Source organism: Rhipicephalus microplus, unplaced genomic scaffold (assembly GCF_043290135.1).
Source record: "Rhipicephalus microplus isolate Deutch F79 unplaced genomic scaffold, USDA_Rmic scaffold_12, whole genome shotgun sequence".
Taxonomy (NCBI): domain Eukaryota; kingdom Metazoa; phylum Arthropoda; class Arachnida; order Ixodida; family Ixodidae; genus Rhipicephalus; species Rhipicephalus microplus.
This window is the reverse complement of record NW_027464585.1, coordinates 33,101,442-33,119,138: the sequence shown is the minus strand read 5'-3', so window position 1 is coordinate 33,119,138 and position 17,697 is coordinate 33,101,442. Positions and strand designations below refer to the sequence as shown.

At 43.8% G+C, this 17,697-nt stretch overlaps 2 protein-coding genes across 4 annotated transcripts in view; one reads left to right on the top strand and one right to left on the bottom strand.

Moving 5' to 3' along the window:
* LOC119166753 (choline transporter-like 1) overlaps positions 1–17,697 on the bottom strand; it is a 78,525-nt gene that overhangs the window by 45,936 nt on the left and 14,892 nt on the right. The window contains exon 3 of one of the 3 annotated variants that reach the window (XM_037418079.2): positions 435–16,463. The exons of 1 other annotated variant lie outside the window; for it this stretch is intronic. The gene's annotated coding sequence lies outside the window, so the exon portion shown is untranslated. Of the gene's footprint in view, positions 1–434; positions 16,464–17,697 lie in introns of those variants that run through there. One more of the 3 variants, XM_075882455.1, reaches the window with a different exon arrangement.
* Positions 10,037–11,539, top strand: LOC119186055 (tigger transposable element-derived protein 4). The gene has a single exon (XM_037434840.2). The coding sequence runs from the start codon at positions 10,037–10,039 to the stop codon at positions 11,537–11,539; it is 1,503 nt and encodes a 500-aa protein (XP_037290737.2).

The following is a 17,697-nucleotide window of genomic DNA, read 5'->3' as shown; positions in this document are numbered from 1 at the left end:
AAGTTTTGGAACTTCACTTTCTTTTTCTTAGCTTTCAGTAAGTCAGGATCGTCACTAACAAACAAACGAAGTTGCTTTGCAGAAGATGCTGGGCTGCCTTTCTTGTCTCACTGAGGAGCATCAACCGTAGCTAGGCCTAACCTGAAAGGCTGTCGATGCGAGTATGTCGCACATAAAAAATACCTCGCCATCGATTCTAGTTGCTGGCAACGTTGCTTCCGTGATAATCTTTGATAATCACAGTTCAGTAGAAGCCAATGGATTTGTAGAGTTTGTCTGTGACAAGTTGTCTCAAGCAGAGCCCATCGGACATCACATTGGAGCATAAGAGCGGCCAGGAAGGCTGGCTACCATGCAGAAGTACTAAAAGCTGGCAGGTACTACATGTATTCATTTAATTTAAAAAGTATTTGGTAATGAACTTGCTGGCAATCTTCGTCAATATTTTATTTGATTTATTTCATTTTGTTTAAAAGTACCTTACAGGCCTCATGGGGAGCATCACAAAATAAGAAACAACCAAAGAAAGCAAATACATGAATGCACAAAGAGTATACAATAATAATGTGCTGGCAATGCAATGTGAAAAATATAATTAGGTGGCAAAGAATACCAAAAATGCTCAAAAAAGAATGAGTAAATAGTATGAATTGTTACAAAAGGAGCGTTGCAATGGTCACATAAAAAAAAAGCACTTAGATATGCACATATAAGAACACACAAAAACATCAAAGTGTAAAGTACAGAAGACTGCCAAACAGTGCTAAAATTAGGAAAAAAATAAAATCGCACTGAAAAACACCCAGCGGAAAAAAAAAACGAGAAATACAATTACATGGGAGCACACAGCTTGACACAAGAGAAAGAATACAAAAGAAAAGAAAACTACGTTCACATTACATTTACAAAAATGAGGGGACCCTAAAGCTTTACCTTTAGGAGTTGAACGCGATAGCGACATCCTGTTCCTACTGCATATTTCAAACACTTAATGCATAAAACCTTTTCGAATTTGTTATGCAGTTACTTACGTGGTCTTAAGGGAATAGGCGCAATAGCATGTGTGCCTTTTGTAGTGGGGTACCGTATTTAAACCATGGAGCCATTGTGATGATCACATATTGTGACGCCCGTTGGCAATGTGCACTAGTACCGGGAATTATTACTGCAACATTTCACATTGCACTGTGAAGCATGTATACAGGAAGCATGTGTTTGTGAATCATGAAAGCTACTTTCACTGCATTAACAAGCAGAGAAAGTCCTTTTCCCTATTTTCACAAGCGGAGGCATGTCCGTGTGATAGAACATCCGCTTGCCATGCAAACGACCCGAGTTCCACCCCACTCTGCTCTAGGATATTTTAACATTTTAACATTTATTTATTTCAATTGCATCATTCTCGATTTTTCGGTCACGCATAAAATAATGATTTTTCGCTCACAACGTACCATGCCAACACCCAAATTTCTGCAAAACGAGCTCTTTAACCCTATTGTGCTAAAACAGAATGTGAAGATGATGAATGTGAATTTGTTATGGTGATAACTGTAGAGTAAGGCATTCCCTAAATTTGTCTTTATTTGTTTATGTAACAGTGTTGTTAGGATGTGAATTCCATAATCGAATAGCTCAAGGCAAAGCTGATGAACTAAATGCGTCTGTGTTCCCATAAATGCAATCATAACTGAGGTCATTGTAAAGACGCCGTGATGTGCGGGATGCGCGTACGAATGGCAAGTTTCATGGTTTCATTTGATGTCTGCGGAATAAGGGAAAGAGGGCTATGTTACGTCGACTACTTAGAGTTTGAAGGGAAAGGTTGAGTTTTATTGGCGTTATGCTTGACTCGTAGTTGTAATCGCGAGAAATAAATCGACTAGCTCGATTTTCGATGGCCTCTAACATGCAAATTAAGTACTCATAATAGGGAGACCATATGGAAACACACATTCAAGCTGCGGACGTACAAATGTTAAGCAGGCAACTTTAAGAAAATTAGATGGACAATTTATGTAAGTTGCAGCGAATGTAACCAAGAGATTTGGAAGCCTTAGTGCATGTGGTTGTGATATAAGAGATTGCGGAAAGGCTTAGTGCAATATTTACGCCTAGGTATTTGTATGATGAAGTCCACTCACTAGGGCGATTGGGAATGCACATGAATTACAGTCATCAGCCAAAGCAAACAACATGGAGTTGCCAGCAATATTATTATTTATTTATTTTTATTTATTTGTAAAACCCTCAGGGTACCTTTGTACATTATGGAGGGGAGGGGCTGTACAGATCAACAACAAAATAACTACAGGATTATGTAAACACATTTAACATGAAGATAAATATAATGACGAAGTTTTACATGTAAGGAGTACACTATATTAAAATACAACTGAACTAGAACCACAAAGAATACACTAAACAGTCAATAACACTTACGCCGATTAGTACAGTTCACAATTCTAAGTTTATTAGTGCATTCTTAAATCGAGTGCGGTCGGCGATGCTAACTAATGATGCAGGTAGGTTATTCCAAACTATTGAGGTCTTAGGGAGGAATGACTGTGAAGATGCTAAGCTGTTGTGACGAGGTACGCTGTCCTTGTACACCTGATCACGGCGAGCAGAATAGTATACGATGCCGGGTGAATCCAAAGTGAGCGGAGGAAGGTATTGTGGCGATAGATTTTATGAAATAATGAAATGCGTAATTTCTTTCTGTGAATAGAGAGTAAAGGAATATGGAGTGTACTCTCCATTATTGGAACACTAATAGAACAATGGTAATTACCTAGGATGAAACGAACAGCGTGATTTTGTACTGATTCAATTTCGTTGATTAATGTGACATGATGAGGATACCAGATAGATTTGGCGTATTCCAGTTTGGGGCGGACCTAGCTTATATATAGCAGTCGTTTTAATTGTACAGGTGCAAACGAAAAATCTCTTTTCAAATATCCTAATGAGCAGTTAGCTTTTGATGTTATGTATTGTATGTGCTGCTTCCAAAAGAGGCCGTTGGTAATATGAATGCCTAGATAACGGTAGGTGCTAACAGATTGAAGGGGGTAGTTACTTAGTGCATAGGCAGGGCAGGTTGTGTTAGAACGAGAAATGCGCATCGATTTACATTTATTATGCACAGTTCCATGCACCATGTGAGGCGCCACTTACACATGTTATTCAAGTCGGATTGTAGGGTTGCTATGTCAGAGGCATCTGTAATTTTGCGATAGGAATAACTCTTTGTCGGACAAATTGGTGTACGTTTACAATTGATTGTAAGGTGCAAGAAAAAATAAATCTCTTGTGATTGTGTCTTTTTTTTTTCACGTCTTAAAATCAGTTATTAAATATGGTCAGTTGGAACAGTCCAATCCTGGGGCAGCAACAACTGGTATCCTTGAGAGGTGGCACTGGCGTGGCACGAAGATTGAGCAGTTCAGCCGCGTCCTCCGCTTTGGCATAGCGTGCACTCACAGTTGTAGAGCACTCGTTGCAAATTGTATTTCAGGAACCCTGATCACAGGTTATTCTGTTAAGCAATGTTTCAGAGATGCTGAGCTGCATGTCTAAGTGGTTGCAAGAAAACATTTACGATTGGTGGTAATTCACCCAACCCTAAATGACTCAAGGCATGCACAGCAACACAAAAACTTTTTTTTAATTGATAAAGAAATGTTGGTCCACAAATGCACTAGCTACTTCTCTTGAATAGGTTGAGAGTACGACACCCAGGATCAAAAAACTACATCTTAAACTGCCTTCCCACAATAACAGCAAAATATAAAATATACTGTACATACACTACATCAGTATAAAGGACACCTTAGCACCACGATAACAAGTCTCAAAAATACAAACAATAACGTACCATTGCAAGTTGTCTAGTTAGCAGGTGGCACACGCACCATTTACATGAAGTTTCACAACAGACTTAATAACGTGGAGTGAAAACAAGGTGTAGTCACCAATCTTGTACATGTATGTTCCAACAATAAAATAAAAATTTAAGCTTGCTAATAATAACCAACAATACCACTGCATTCAAGAGTGCTTCAGCAAGAACAATTGTTTGCCATGGGCTGAGAACATTCAACTGAGTGGCCTATATGTGCGCTCATTGAAGCCGCAGTCCTGGTGTGATAGTAGGGTTATTCTAGGAGAAGACAATTCAAATTACAGTCAACACCTACACATGCAATCTAATCATCTACTATAGTAGATGGTTCCATGTGATAGGTGGACATTTAATCTGGCTGTTGTTCCTTGAAATTTCCCCAAGTATATTCTCTCGCACCTGTCTAAACTGAGGACAACCACCTCTGAAGCTGAGAGGAGTCAATGCTTATGATGCACATGCTCGAGTTCGTCCCAATCCAGAGTTGCGTTCCAAGCAAACAGCTCGATTCTCTGCATCTTTAGAGAACTGAGTGGTTCAACTCCTAAAGTGTTTGACTCACGACGGCTGTAGAAAAGCGACGAAAAGAGCGGCATTGTTGTCACCAGCAGGGCTTTGTTTCACAAGAAGGCTCATTCCAATACAACATCTAGATTTCAATTCATTAAACAGTTTTTATACTATCATTAGGAGCAACATTTATTTATGAATGGTGAGGTTATAAAGCAAATCAGCATGTCACAATAACCAAGAATTAATACTGTAAGCAGTAAAACAAGAATGGATGATTTCAACCAATTTGAACAGGAACATTTGAACTTGAACATTTGCAAGTGAACGATGATGTCAGGCTGAGATCATGATGGGAATGTTCAACATACCATAAATTTTCGTTCATGTTAGCTTGTGCTAGAATATCCATTCTTGTTATACTGCATACAATATTTATTCCTGGTTATTGTTGCAATAGCAACTAGAGAGACAATGTCAGCGCATTGTTGCTGTCATGTCCCGGACATGCATATTAATGTATGTGTATCTTCGCAATTTCATTATGCTCACCAGCGGTAAGCAATCACAAATCGGCTTATATCTGAAACATCATGAAGACATCGAATGTACACTATACTTTAGTTATATTAATTAGTATCAAAACTATGTGTATTAATTAGCAGAAGCCAAGCACAATATCCCTATAGACTATTGTGGGCCATCGACTGTATTATAATTCTGCCCCTAGGAACTATGAAGTGGTTGAATATGCCGTATTTACTCCCATAATCCTCACCCTTTTTTTCACGAAAAATCGATGAAAAGGTGCGGGGTGCTATAATTGTGTGAGGAAAATTTTCTGCGAAACCGATAGAGTGGACAAAAAACAGAATGCGTGCAACACAACAGAGATGCAAAGCATGTCTTTCCTGCACCTCACCCGAGTCGACAGGAACAAGCATCTGAGTACCGACAGCTATAAACGAACTCTTACCCATACCCTGTGCACCTCCACAGGAGCTAAACACACTTATACCCGGACAATAAATGCAAACTATGTATAACAGAAATGGCGTCTTATAAACATATAATATGGGAATGCCCCAACTTATCAACATGTTCTGATGCCCTCCGGGAGCGGTGGCGGCTATTGCTGCTCAGCTCGGAGGTGCAAGACCAAAAATGAGCTATCCAGCAGGCCAGGGAGGCTGTACGGAGACAAGGTCTCTTGGCACCTCCCTGTGCCGTCTAGCCCAGACCACAAACGTACCGGATCAGGAAATAAAGTTTATTCATTCACTCAATGGCCACAAATTATATTTCCCACATCAGCAACTCGGCATAACTACAACCTTTGAGAAGTATTTATCAAGACTTACGTTACCTTTTTCCCACTGGGAAAAAGCTGAGTGCATGTGGACTTCTTCAGAAGTTTTCTCATTCTTATTTATGGCTTAGCACATTACAATGATAGCTCACTACACTAACGCAATGCGATCATTGATTGATATGTGGGGTTTAACCTCCCCAAACCACTGTCTGATATTGAGAGACGTCGTAGAACAGAGCTCCGGAAATTTTGACCTTCTGGGATTGTTTAACGTGCACCCAAATCTGAGCACACGGGCCTACAGCATTTTCACCTTCATTGAAAATGCAGCCAGGATTCGATCCCGCGACCTACGCGTCAGCAGCAGAGTTCTTTAGCTACTAGACCACTGCAGGGTGGGACAATGCGATTATACCACAGGAAGTGTGGCATGGAAGGACCTTTGATGGAGAAATGCAACAGCTCTTAGTAATAAACATAGATCTTGGATGGCTTACTTTTGCTGTCTACATTGTCGTGATAGGTACCATTTTGGAATACAGATCTCCAAGGCCATTTGCTCACTGCATTCTGAAAGTCATCCTGGGTGTATTGGATTAACCATGGGGTGCGATCATTATGCGTGCCAAAAAAATGAAATTTTGAAGACAAATTTCAGGTGCTTAGAGATTGAGCAGCTGCATAGAATTGGAGGATTTAAAAGCAACTCACTGTGGATGTGCTGCTAGATCGGGTGTGGAATGACAGAAAATTTGAAATTAGCTGTGGCATGGGAAGGCGGGCTTACTCGGGTAGGGGTGCTTGCTTGGAATTGTTAAATTGCAAGATTATTCAACCGTGCAGTTGATTACAAGTAACTGCATGCAGTTGATTATATACAATTCTGCGGCTTAGCCGTGTAATATTAAAATTATTAATTACATTTGAATGGCCTCAATGCTGCCTCTAGCAGCGATGGCGTAGTGGTTAGAGCATCCGCCTCGCATGCAAAAAGTCCGTGGTTCAAATCCCGGTGCCGCGCAGCTCCCAACCGGATAAAAAAAACGCGTGGTGATAGAACTGCATTACGAGGCATGGGGTGCGGCCTCACTGGCAACCACCGCCGGGAACGCACTCCCTCACCAGAGAAGGATTGGCCACCCTGGTGCAGTATCTGGCCACTACCTCCCACATGCATACGTCCAATAACTCGCGGCTTTCAGTCCCCAGCAGCTGCGAAGCAACTGACCACGGCGGCGGTCAGATCTGCAACACAGCAGAGGGTGCTAAGAATCTCTAGATCCGGACAGACCGCCACTGGAACCTGAACGTGACAACGTTCAACGATAGAACCTTATCTAGTGAGGGAAGTCTAGCTGTACTATTCGAGGAGCTAGAGGGTGTTAAATGGGATATAATAGGGCTCAGTGAGGTTAGGAGGGCAGATGAGGCCTATACGGTGCTACAGAATGGGCACGTCCTTTGCTATCGGGGCCTGGCTGACAGAAAAGAACTGGGAGTGGGGTTCCTAATTCACAGAAACATAGCTGGCAACATAGAGGAATACTATAGCATTAATGAAAGGGTGGTAGGTATCGTAATTAAACTGAATAAGAGATACAAGATGAAGGTGGTACAGGCTTACGTGCCTACATCCAGCCATGATGACGCTTCAGTTGAAAGCTTCTATAAAGACGTGGAATCGGCAATGAGTAAGGTAAAAACACAGTATACAATACTGATGGGAGACTTTAATGCAAAGGTAGGAAAGAAGCAGGCTGGAGACCAGGCAGTAGGAGATTATGGCATCGGTACTAGAAACGCCAGAGGAGAGCTACTAGTAGAATTCGCAGAATGCAATAATTTACGGATTTTGAATACCTTCTACCGAGAACGAGGAAACCGCAAGTGGACATGGAGTAGCCCTAATGACGAAAATAAGAACAAAATAGAGTGGACACCCAGGCATCGTGCAGGACGTGGAAGTGGTTGGCAAGGTACGATGCAGTGACCATAGAATGGTACGGTGTCGAATTTGCCTAGACTTGAGAAAGGAACGACAGAAACTGATATGCAAGAAGCCAATCAATGAGCTAGCACTGAGAGGGAAAGTACAGTAATTCAAAGTCTCGCTTCGGAACAGGTACTCGGCTCTTAGTGAGGAAACCAACCTTAGCATAGATACAACGAATGATAATCTGACGAGTATCATTACGGAGTGTGCAGTGGAAGTTGGAGGCAGGGTAGTTGGACAGGACACTGGCAAGCTTACCCAGGACATGAAGAATCTCATTAAGAAGCGACAAATCATGAAAGTCTCAAGTACAACAGATAAAATAGAACTGGCAGAGCTTTCAAAGTTGATTAATAGGCGTAAGGTATCTGATGTAAGAAGGTACAACATGGAGAGAATTGAACACGCTCAGAAAAACAGAGGAAGCGTCAAAGCAGTGAAGAGGAAACTTGGGATAGGCAAAAAATCGGATGTATGCACTAATGGACAAAGAAGGCAAAATAACTACCAATATAGATAGGATAGTTAAAATAGCGGAGGAGTAGCCGGCACAACCACGACTTTAATACTATAAGAACTAGCAGTACCCGAGATGACACCCCACCAGTAATGATAGAAGTCAGAAAAGCTTTGGAGAGCATGCAAAGAGGCAAAGCTGCTGGTGAGGATCAGGTAACATCCGATCTGCTGAAAGATGGAGGACAGATTGTGTTAGAAAAACTAGCCACCCTGTTTACGAGGTGTCTCCTGACGGGAAGAGTACTAGAGTCTTGGAAGAACGCTAACATCATCTTAATACATAAGAAAGGAGATGACAAGGACTTGAAGAATTACAGGCCGATCAGCTAGCTCTCTGTAGTATACAAGCTATTTACAAAGGTAATTGCTAACAGAGTAAAGAAAACATTAGAATTCAATCAACCAAAGGAACAAGCAGGATTTCGAATAGGCTACTCAACAATCGACCACATTCATACTATCAATCAGGTAATAGAGAAATGCTCAGAATATAACCAACCACTATACGTAGCCTTCATAGATTACAAGAAGGCGTTTGATTCAGTAGAAATATCAGCCGTCATGCAGACACTGCGGAATCAGGGCTTCGATGAATTAGATATAAACATTCTGGAAGAAATCTACAGGGGATCATCTGCTATCATAGTGCTTCATAAAGAAAGCAACAGAATACCAATCAAGAAGGGTGTAAGGCAGGGGGACACAATCTCCCCAATGCTATTTACCGCGTGCTTACAGGATGTTTTCAGAAGCCTAGAATGGGAACACTTAGGGATAAGAGTTAATGGAGAGCACCTTAGTAACCTGCGCTTCGCCGATGACATTGCATTGCTGAGTAACTCAGAGGACGAATTGTAACTCATGATTACGGAGTTAGACAAGGAGGGCAGAAAGGTGGCTCTTAAAATGAATCTGCAGAAAACGAAAGTACAGTGGAACTTCGATTATACGTCCCCCGGTCCTACGACGACCCGTGTTTTACGACGAATTGGCTCGGTCCCGGCAAAACTCCCATAGAAGCAATGTATTAAAAACCTCAATTGTACGACACAATTTTACGCCGGCCCCGCCTCGTACGACGCTTCCCTGGACTGACCGAGTAAAAAAAAAACAGAGACGACGACGCAGACTGCCACGCAGGCACACTCCGGCAGCGCGGCCGGATTAAAGTCGAGAAACCGAGCTCGTTTCTGCATTCCATGCTGCATTCTCTTTCCGCGGCGCTGCATTCACGGAGCCGCTTCAATTTTTCGGCACGCAACGCAGTCGCGGTCGGCCTAGGCTAGCTAGCCAAAGCCAACGTCGGCCAAAGCCAGCCGGAGCGCATTCATTTTGTCGCAGTGCACTGCGCACTTTTGTTGCGGTCTTGTTTTGTTTTTCTTTCCCCCTCTTTTTTTTTGTGGTTCGGGAGTGATTGAGCAGGTAACAAGGCAGATAATTTCGCGATCACTTTCGAGCGTGCGATAACGTTCACTAGATTTCGCATTGTTGCACGGGTTGCACCAGACATGTTGATCGGCGATTGTTGACAGCCACGGGAACCGGCCATGGTGTTTATCTACTAGAGGGCTGGGGCGTTTTAACCACACGCGATTGGTCAAAGCTTGCGCTGAGGTATGCGCTTGCAAAAATTGAATAGGCCCACTGCCATTTTGCCATTCAAACTGGTGGGTGTTCTGTGGCCATTCCTTCACGTGTGTGCATCGTTGATAGATTGTGCGCCGCAGCTGCTGAGTCCACGTGCCACATTTGTGCATTCTGACATTAGTACTCTTGGTTGTGACTTCTGCGTCTCGCGATGTCGCGAAACCGAAAACCGCTGACGCTCGGCGAAAAGCTTCGAGTTATTGAGGAGGCGGAGAAGCGGACCGGATCAACAAAGGCCAGCATTGCCCGCGACCTGAACATTCCCGAGTCGTCGCTGAAAACGATCCTCGCGAAGAAGGACAGCATCCTGCTGAATGCGTCAAAGTTCGGCCTGAACAGGAAGGCCGCGAAAGATGGCAAATACGCTGCCATGGAGAAGGCCCTCGTAGAGTGGTTGCGTCAGGCACGCAGTGCAGCTATTGCCGTGGATGGCGCAATTTTGAAGGAGAAGGCAGACATGATTGCGTTGCGCTGCGGCATTGACGACTTTAAAGCCTCCAACGGCTGGTTAGATCGTTTTAAAAAACGAAATGGAGTTGTTTACAGCCGCTGCTGCGGAGAGAGCTCGTCTGTCAGCTCCTCCACTGTTGAACAATGGACCGCATTGCTGCCGGAACTGATACGGCAGTACAAGCCTTGCGACGTATTCAACGCAGACGAAACTGGATTATTTTACAATATGCAGCCAGACCAGACTTTGACGTTCAAAGGAGAGGGTTGTCACGGCGGTAAGCGGAGCAAAGAGCGTCTTACTGTGTTGCTTTGCGCTAATGAAGACGGCTCGGAAAAGCTTCCTGCCCTCGTGATTGGCAAGTTTGAGAAGCCGCGATGCTTCAAAAATTTGAAAAGGCTGCCGTGCCAATACACGTTTAACCGCAAAGCCTGGATGACTGCTGCCAAGTTTGCTGCATATCTGCAGCAGCTAGACTCGAGAATGGGGGCTAAAGACAGAAAAATTCTTCTTCTGCTGGACAATGCGCCGTGCCATCCAACGGATACGTCGCATTTGAGGAATGTAAAAGTCGCATTTCTGCCCCCGAATTGCACAAGTCAGCTGCAGCCACTTGACGCCGGCGTCATCAAATGCATGAAGCAGAAATACAGGAAGTTTCTGGTTCAGCGTCGGCTAGCGGGCATGGAACGCAAGCAGATGGCCACGAAGCTCTCTGTGCTCGATGCAATGCACTACATCGCTAGTGCATGGGACGCGGTCACGCAGGAAACTATCGCCAACTCCTTCAGACACTGCGGTTTTACGAGAAGTGGCGGCTGTTTCAGTGAGGCTGCAGTGCTTGATGATGACGAACCCGAGTTTGGGCGCCTGGAGCTGCCTGGATCGTTCGCGGACTATGTTGGTGCCGACGACGATGTCGCTGTGTGCAGTGCAGTGTCGCTGGATGACATTATTGAAACTGTGCGTCCCGACTCTGCGGAAACTTCCGACGAAGAAGAGATGGACGATACCGCAGAGGCAAGCGCTTCCGTACCGACTTACACGGACGTGTTGGATTACGTCGACAACATTCGGCGGTTTGCGTGCGCATACGACGAGGTCGGCGACTTGCTGCAAGATGTCGCAGCTCTCGAAAGGAAACTGATGCGTCGTGGCTGGGCCAACTCGCAGAAAAAAATTACAGATTTTTTTAAGAGGTGAGAATAAAGGTTCGTTCACGCCTCCGATAAAATGCGTGGTTGTCATTTTTTCAAGTAATTTAATCTACGTTTACCGGAGTATCGCCGTATTGCGTTGCGGACTTGCTCAGGCATTATGTACTGACTGTTGTGGGGCAGCAATGATCGTCACTGCTTATATATCCTTAGTTTTTGGATTATACGACGCCCGCATTATACGACGGTTTTGCGTGGTCCCCTGAAAGTCGTATAATCGAGGTTTCACTGTAATGTACAACAACCTTGGAAAAGAGCAGCGCTTCGAGATAGGTAATAGTGCACTTCAAGTTGTAAAACACTATGTCTATTGAAGGCAGGTAATAACCGCGGAGCCTAACCTCGAGATTGATTTAACTAGAAGAATAAGAATGGGGTGGAGCACATTTGGCAAGCATTCTCAAATTATGACAGGTAGATTACCACTATCCCTCAAGAGGAAGGTATATAACAGCTGTATCTTGCCGGTACTTAGCTACGGAGCAGAAACATGGGGACTTACAAAGAGGGTTCAGCTTAAATTGAGGACGACGCAGCGAGCAATGAAAAGAAAAATGGTAGGTGTAACCTTAAGAGACAAGAAGAGAGCAGAGTGGATTAGGAAACAAACGGGGGTTAAGGATATCATAGCTGAAATCAAGAAGAAATGGACATGGGCCGGGCATGTAGCACGTAGACAGGATAATTGCTGGTCGTTAAGGGTAACTAACTGGATTCCCAGAGAAAGCAAGCGGGTTAGGGGGAGACAGAAGGTTAGGTGGGCAGATGAGATTAAGAAGTTTGCGGGTATAAATTGGCAGCAGCAAGCACAAGACCGGGTTAACTGGCGGAACATGGGAGAGTCCTTTGTCCTGCAGTGGACGTAGTCAGGCTGATGATGATGATGATCTTCGCAATGATTACAAGTGTCGAGCCATTGCTGAACGTCTTCCCCGCAAAGGCCTGAAATACCGAATCGTCTCGTTGCGATATACAAATGGTGTAGTGAGGCCTAACAGGCTGGGAAGAAGTAGACACATTGGTTTTTGCCATCTTTGTTGTTCGATGCTGCAACTGTCGACCAGACTGAAGCTCCAGGGATGACTGGTAGGAAGCACGCTCCACCACTTATAAAACGACATCCGGTACAGCAGTAGCAAGGTTCGTTGCAGATGCGCAAGACCTAAAGCGGGCCAGCCCACGTAATCAATGATGATGGTCATTACGATAGTTGGAATATACAGATGAAGTACTACTATAGTCAGTGCTCACAACATACATAGAAAAAGGCACAAGAATGAATTACACAAAAATTTTAAAGCTCCTAACCAGTGATGCGAACTGGCGACCTTGTGCTGTGCAGCACGCTACAACTCAACCATGCGCTGTGCATGTGCCGGCGTAATAATGACGAGCTATGGGCATTGAGTTCCGTAAAATAACCCAGAGAGGAAACTGTCGCGGTGATCGTTGTATCCCCATGGAAATGATGGGCTTTGGACTGGATAGCATTATCTAGTGAACAGATTTTTTTCTCGGTTTCGTTGTATGTATGCGCTGCATGAATGCAGCCCCAAGTACTCGAGCAGTGCCTTTGTTGTTCAAAGAAGCTGTCCCCTTGAAATATTACATTACGCACATCTCAGAGGAGCTTAGTGAGTTTCCCATTAAATTTTCCTTCAAATTGGGAACTGCCCTTGAGACATCCCTGTCATGATGTGGTGCGAGAAAAACACCAGGCACCACGCTAGTCTCGTCTCTGTGTAAGTAAAGTGTCACCATGCTGTGTTGGACGCCACCAGGATGTGCATGGGCGTTGCTTCACGTGATGCTGTTTGAAAGAAATCTCTCGGGGCATTCTATGTTGCTGAAACACAAAAGCATAACAGTTGCTGGTTCACGCTTATCCTGTGTATATCTCTGCATTCTTTTCGAGCATCCTCATATGTGCTTCAGTGGCACACCACAAGCATCAAGCTGCTTGTCATTCTTCGCACGACAATCAAACTTGCTGCCCTTGTGGCGAAACTGCAACTTTTATTGTGATATGCTGATTTGCTTTATAACTCAATAGGCTTGGTAAATAAATGAATATAATATTTTAAAAACAATTACTGTACTAGAAAAATATTCGCAACTTTGAAATCAGGACATAAATACACTAGTATCTGCAAAAACTCCATAAAAATCTACTTAAAAATAAAGAGGTATCTGAAGCAGAGGGTTGCAGGCGGCAAACTTTGTATAACTTTTAGAGGGTGACACACAAATAAAATCTCAGAATTCATTTTCATAGAAGGCAAGACACTAGTTATGATGTAGAAAAAATTATTAAAACTGCACATTTAAGGGCAACACAAGCTAGAAACCAGCAAAGGCTCACTGAACATAAGCCACTGTGACCTGTAATATCTTGTGAACCCAGCAAATAACACAATATTGAAACCCTATATGAGTGACATAAAAGGTTCTTGGTATTAATACTGGTCCCCTGTTTTGTTATAGTATGTATCGACAATGAAATTTCTTGCAAAAAAACTTTTGTCTTTAAATATCTTTTTTTTCTTTTACACTGCCTGTAGGAAAAAAATATTTCACAACTTTGACTCAATTCAAATAGGCTGAATCACAGTTTTACTTTTTTCCTTGAAGTTTTTACGTGAATAGGTAAGGCACCAAAACACATCACAGTTAACAGAACTTTCTGATTTGGGTCGTGTTGGGCATTTCTTAGCAGTTATTTTTTTTCAATATGCCCACATGTCACGATTATCCTGGTAGCCCTCCCAACAGATTAGATTGAGAGAGACATGAAATGGGCATGGCAAAAGAAACACCCTTTATCACACCAAAAAATAGGAGGTCAGAAAGGGAACGCGAAAACAAACACACGCCGGCACATACAATTAACTCAGTAACAAAGCACATACATAAGTAAACCGTCTCTAGCCCTAGCCAGTAGCTATCCAATATAAACGTCAGGCTCTGCCCAGGTGACGCTGCAAAAAACGCCGCCTCGAGCGCCCCCATCGCCGCACTGGCCATAACTGGGTAGTACAAAGAGCCATTCGCAAGGGAGCCTGCATAGGCCGTCCCCTTTCGTTGTGTTGAAGTGCAGTTCCCTAAAGATCAAGGACCAGGCAAGCTTCATCCATTAATTCGACCTCGCATCAGAAAAGTAGTAAGCTCGTTAAAGCGAACTGCAGGTACAAGGCAAAAGATATTTAGGTTATTTCGGTGTGCTGCAACTTCCTATTTGAATGCAAGTGAGCATCACATGACGTCGAGTTCGAGGGAGGCACTCCAAAGTGTGTTCTGTAATGCCTAAATGCATTAAATTTGGGCATAAAGATGATGCCAAAGCGATGAACTGCGTACACGAGCAATGTATCTTACGATCAGTGGTACGAAGCTCACTTGATTTGGCACGAATGGCCGCACGGAGATTTTTACCTTTGCAGTTGTGTTCTCAATCCATCTACCGCTTCCAGCGAATTAAACTGTTTTAATACGCATCGTAGAATTTTCTGCTGACAGTTGTATTCCGTTTGTATACACTGCGAATGGGATACATAAGTGTCCACTTTCTCAGTGTACAACAAAAGGTGAAACCAAAGCCTCCGACCAACATTTTACAATTTATCTGTGTGACCAGTGTATTCGCATTTGATAGTTGAGTCTGGTCGTTGGGTCTCGTCAAGCTACTTATGTAGCTTTTAACCCAACGCAACCATCCAGCATGTATAAACTGGAAAATAAATTGAATTGAAATTGAATTGAAACCAGAACTATGCCAGAACTTGGAGCCTTCAAAGCCTACGTGCACGACGCTGTGTGGTGGCGACCACTTCAAATTATCGGGAGTCGCGGTGTGTGCGGTGTTTATCGTGCTTGTCACAAGTCTACTGTTGCACGGTGTGCACTGTGGTCAGAGGCTCTGATGAGTTTCATAGTCAAAGTTAGCGCGGTTCTCCATCAAGGCTACTCAAAACAATAACAAGATACCTGCATTATCACACTTTTTCATATGACAGGCTGTGGAGAACGCGAAAAATTTGCTTACCCAACACGTTCGCAACAGCTCACATAGTGCTCTTGCAGTTCTGCTTTGCGAAAGCTACGGAAATCGGTAAAGGTAAAGTCTTTTACGCCCGTGGCAATTCGCATTGCAACAGCAGCATGGATTGGGGTATTTTTTCATAGATCGCGGAGCTATTGTGCATGCTCTTGTTTTCGCCATCATTCTGGCGAGTGAACCAGCAAGCACGTCACGGCGGTTTGATGGCACACCCTACTAGCCAACAGAAATTCGTAGCTCTTTTTCTGAGAGTTCAACGTGCAAACGTACCTATATTTAGCTCAATTGTTATTTCGCACGCACTTGTTGAACTTGGTTGCGCAGCGAACTGTGCAGGAGAGTCGGGCTTTGAACTACTTAAAAATGTGTCGACAGGTGCGGCTACGTGTCTGAAAACTCCAGAGTTTGATGTCTGTGGCGTTTTAGTAACAAAACTTTCTTACAGTACATGTCGCGTTGCCACGTCGACTCTGTGCTCTTGCCCTGTTGACGGTTCGTCGATTCTGTCATCGACGTGCTCTCCAAACTCCTACCTTCATGGTCTGCCGAACGAGCTGCTCATCTTCATTGCCGTTTGGTTCCAGTCTTCGTCATCTTCAGCCTCGCTAGGCCAGGCTTAGCTAGTCTTGGAATCCCTTTATGATTCAAATGAACCGCATCCATTCTAGTTTGAAGTGGAAGAGCTGTAGGCCCATCAGGAGCTGTGGTGAAAGGTTGCGGCAAGTCTGGGCAGCCTGACTCGAGTCTTCCGGGATCAAAGGCCTACGAGGAATACTGCTGCCGGTAATTTTAACCTTCCTCCCATGAACAACGTCTATAGAGAACGGCGTCTGCAGTTTGTCGGTACCAAAATCTGGAATAGATTGCCCCAGGATATAAAATCGGCTGTTAACATTCCTCTGAAAATGAAAAAAAAAACACTTTCTTGCAATCCTTAATGTGTCTCTGTAACCCTCTTAATAGTAACAAAATCGTTCAATCCTTGTATATAAGTACCACTACGTCCAGTGAAAGTTTACTGCGTAGTTGTTATTACTCATTGCCTTTCTTTTGTTTGTGTATAAAAATTACATGTTTCTGTTATCTTACCCAAGTTTGAGTGTCTGTACAATGCCTAACCTTCTTTACTATATCCGCAATGTTTAGCATCTTGTATCCTGGTTCAATGCCTTGTTCTATTGTTTTGCTACATGTGCTATTGTTGCCTTGTGCTATCGTTTGGATACTGTGCCATTTTGTATTGCATCATTGGACCCTATTCTAGCCTTTGGCTTTGGGTCCAAACAGTTTTTTGATCTATCATTTTAGAATTGAAAATAAAGTGGAAAGAAATGAAAATGAAAAATGAAATGAACCTCTTCGCTGACAGCCTTCAAAACCGGGCGGCACTACTGCTTCAGTCGCTGTAGTGACTCTGACCTTCTTGGTTTTCGCAGTTCGAAGCCCCCGTGCACAGTGCCAGCTCATCCTTTGTGATTTACCATTACGGCTCTTATAGCGTGCTATGAGCCTTTCTCTGGCCTATCCCACATGTGAATGTGACGCGCCTGCAAGTCATCGGGGTCTCGCACCCCGACCGCGCATTCCAGCACCCAGCACGCGCCTTGTTACTTATGACACCACTTCGTATAAAAAAAAAAAGGTGACAAAAAATGTTGAGTGGAGATATGCCTGTGTGATCTCAACTGGAATTGCTTTAAAGCTTTTATCTAAAGCCATCAACAGATAGCATCTTCTTGGTTACTCTTACCTACACAATGTCTACTTTGATCAAACTGTCCCTAAACCCCGATGCTTTGAAAAAATCTAGCCTCAATGTCTTGGAGCGAAGCTCTTTGCAGACAAGCAGCAGCAGTTGCTTAGCCATTTGCTGTTCCTCTCAACGCAAGGTGCATCTATCCCTTCACACTTGCCTTACTCCACAATACTCCTGTCCTGGCTTCAGACAACAGATGGCCACCCCGCAGGGGCGCCTGCGCAAGTAGGCGTTTGGTGTGCAGCGACACCACGGACCCGAGCTAACAAGGGAGTTTCTACTCCCTCCCACGCCTAGCCGTGCGTGGCTTTGCCGTGTCCGGGGAAAAGGG

Coding starts and splice junctions, on each gene's coding strand:
- LOC119186055 (XM_037434840.2), top strand. CDS start 10,037: ATGTCGCGAAACCGAAAACCGCTGACGCTCGGCGAAAAGCTTCGAGTT.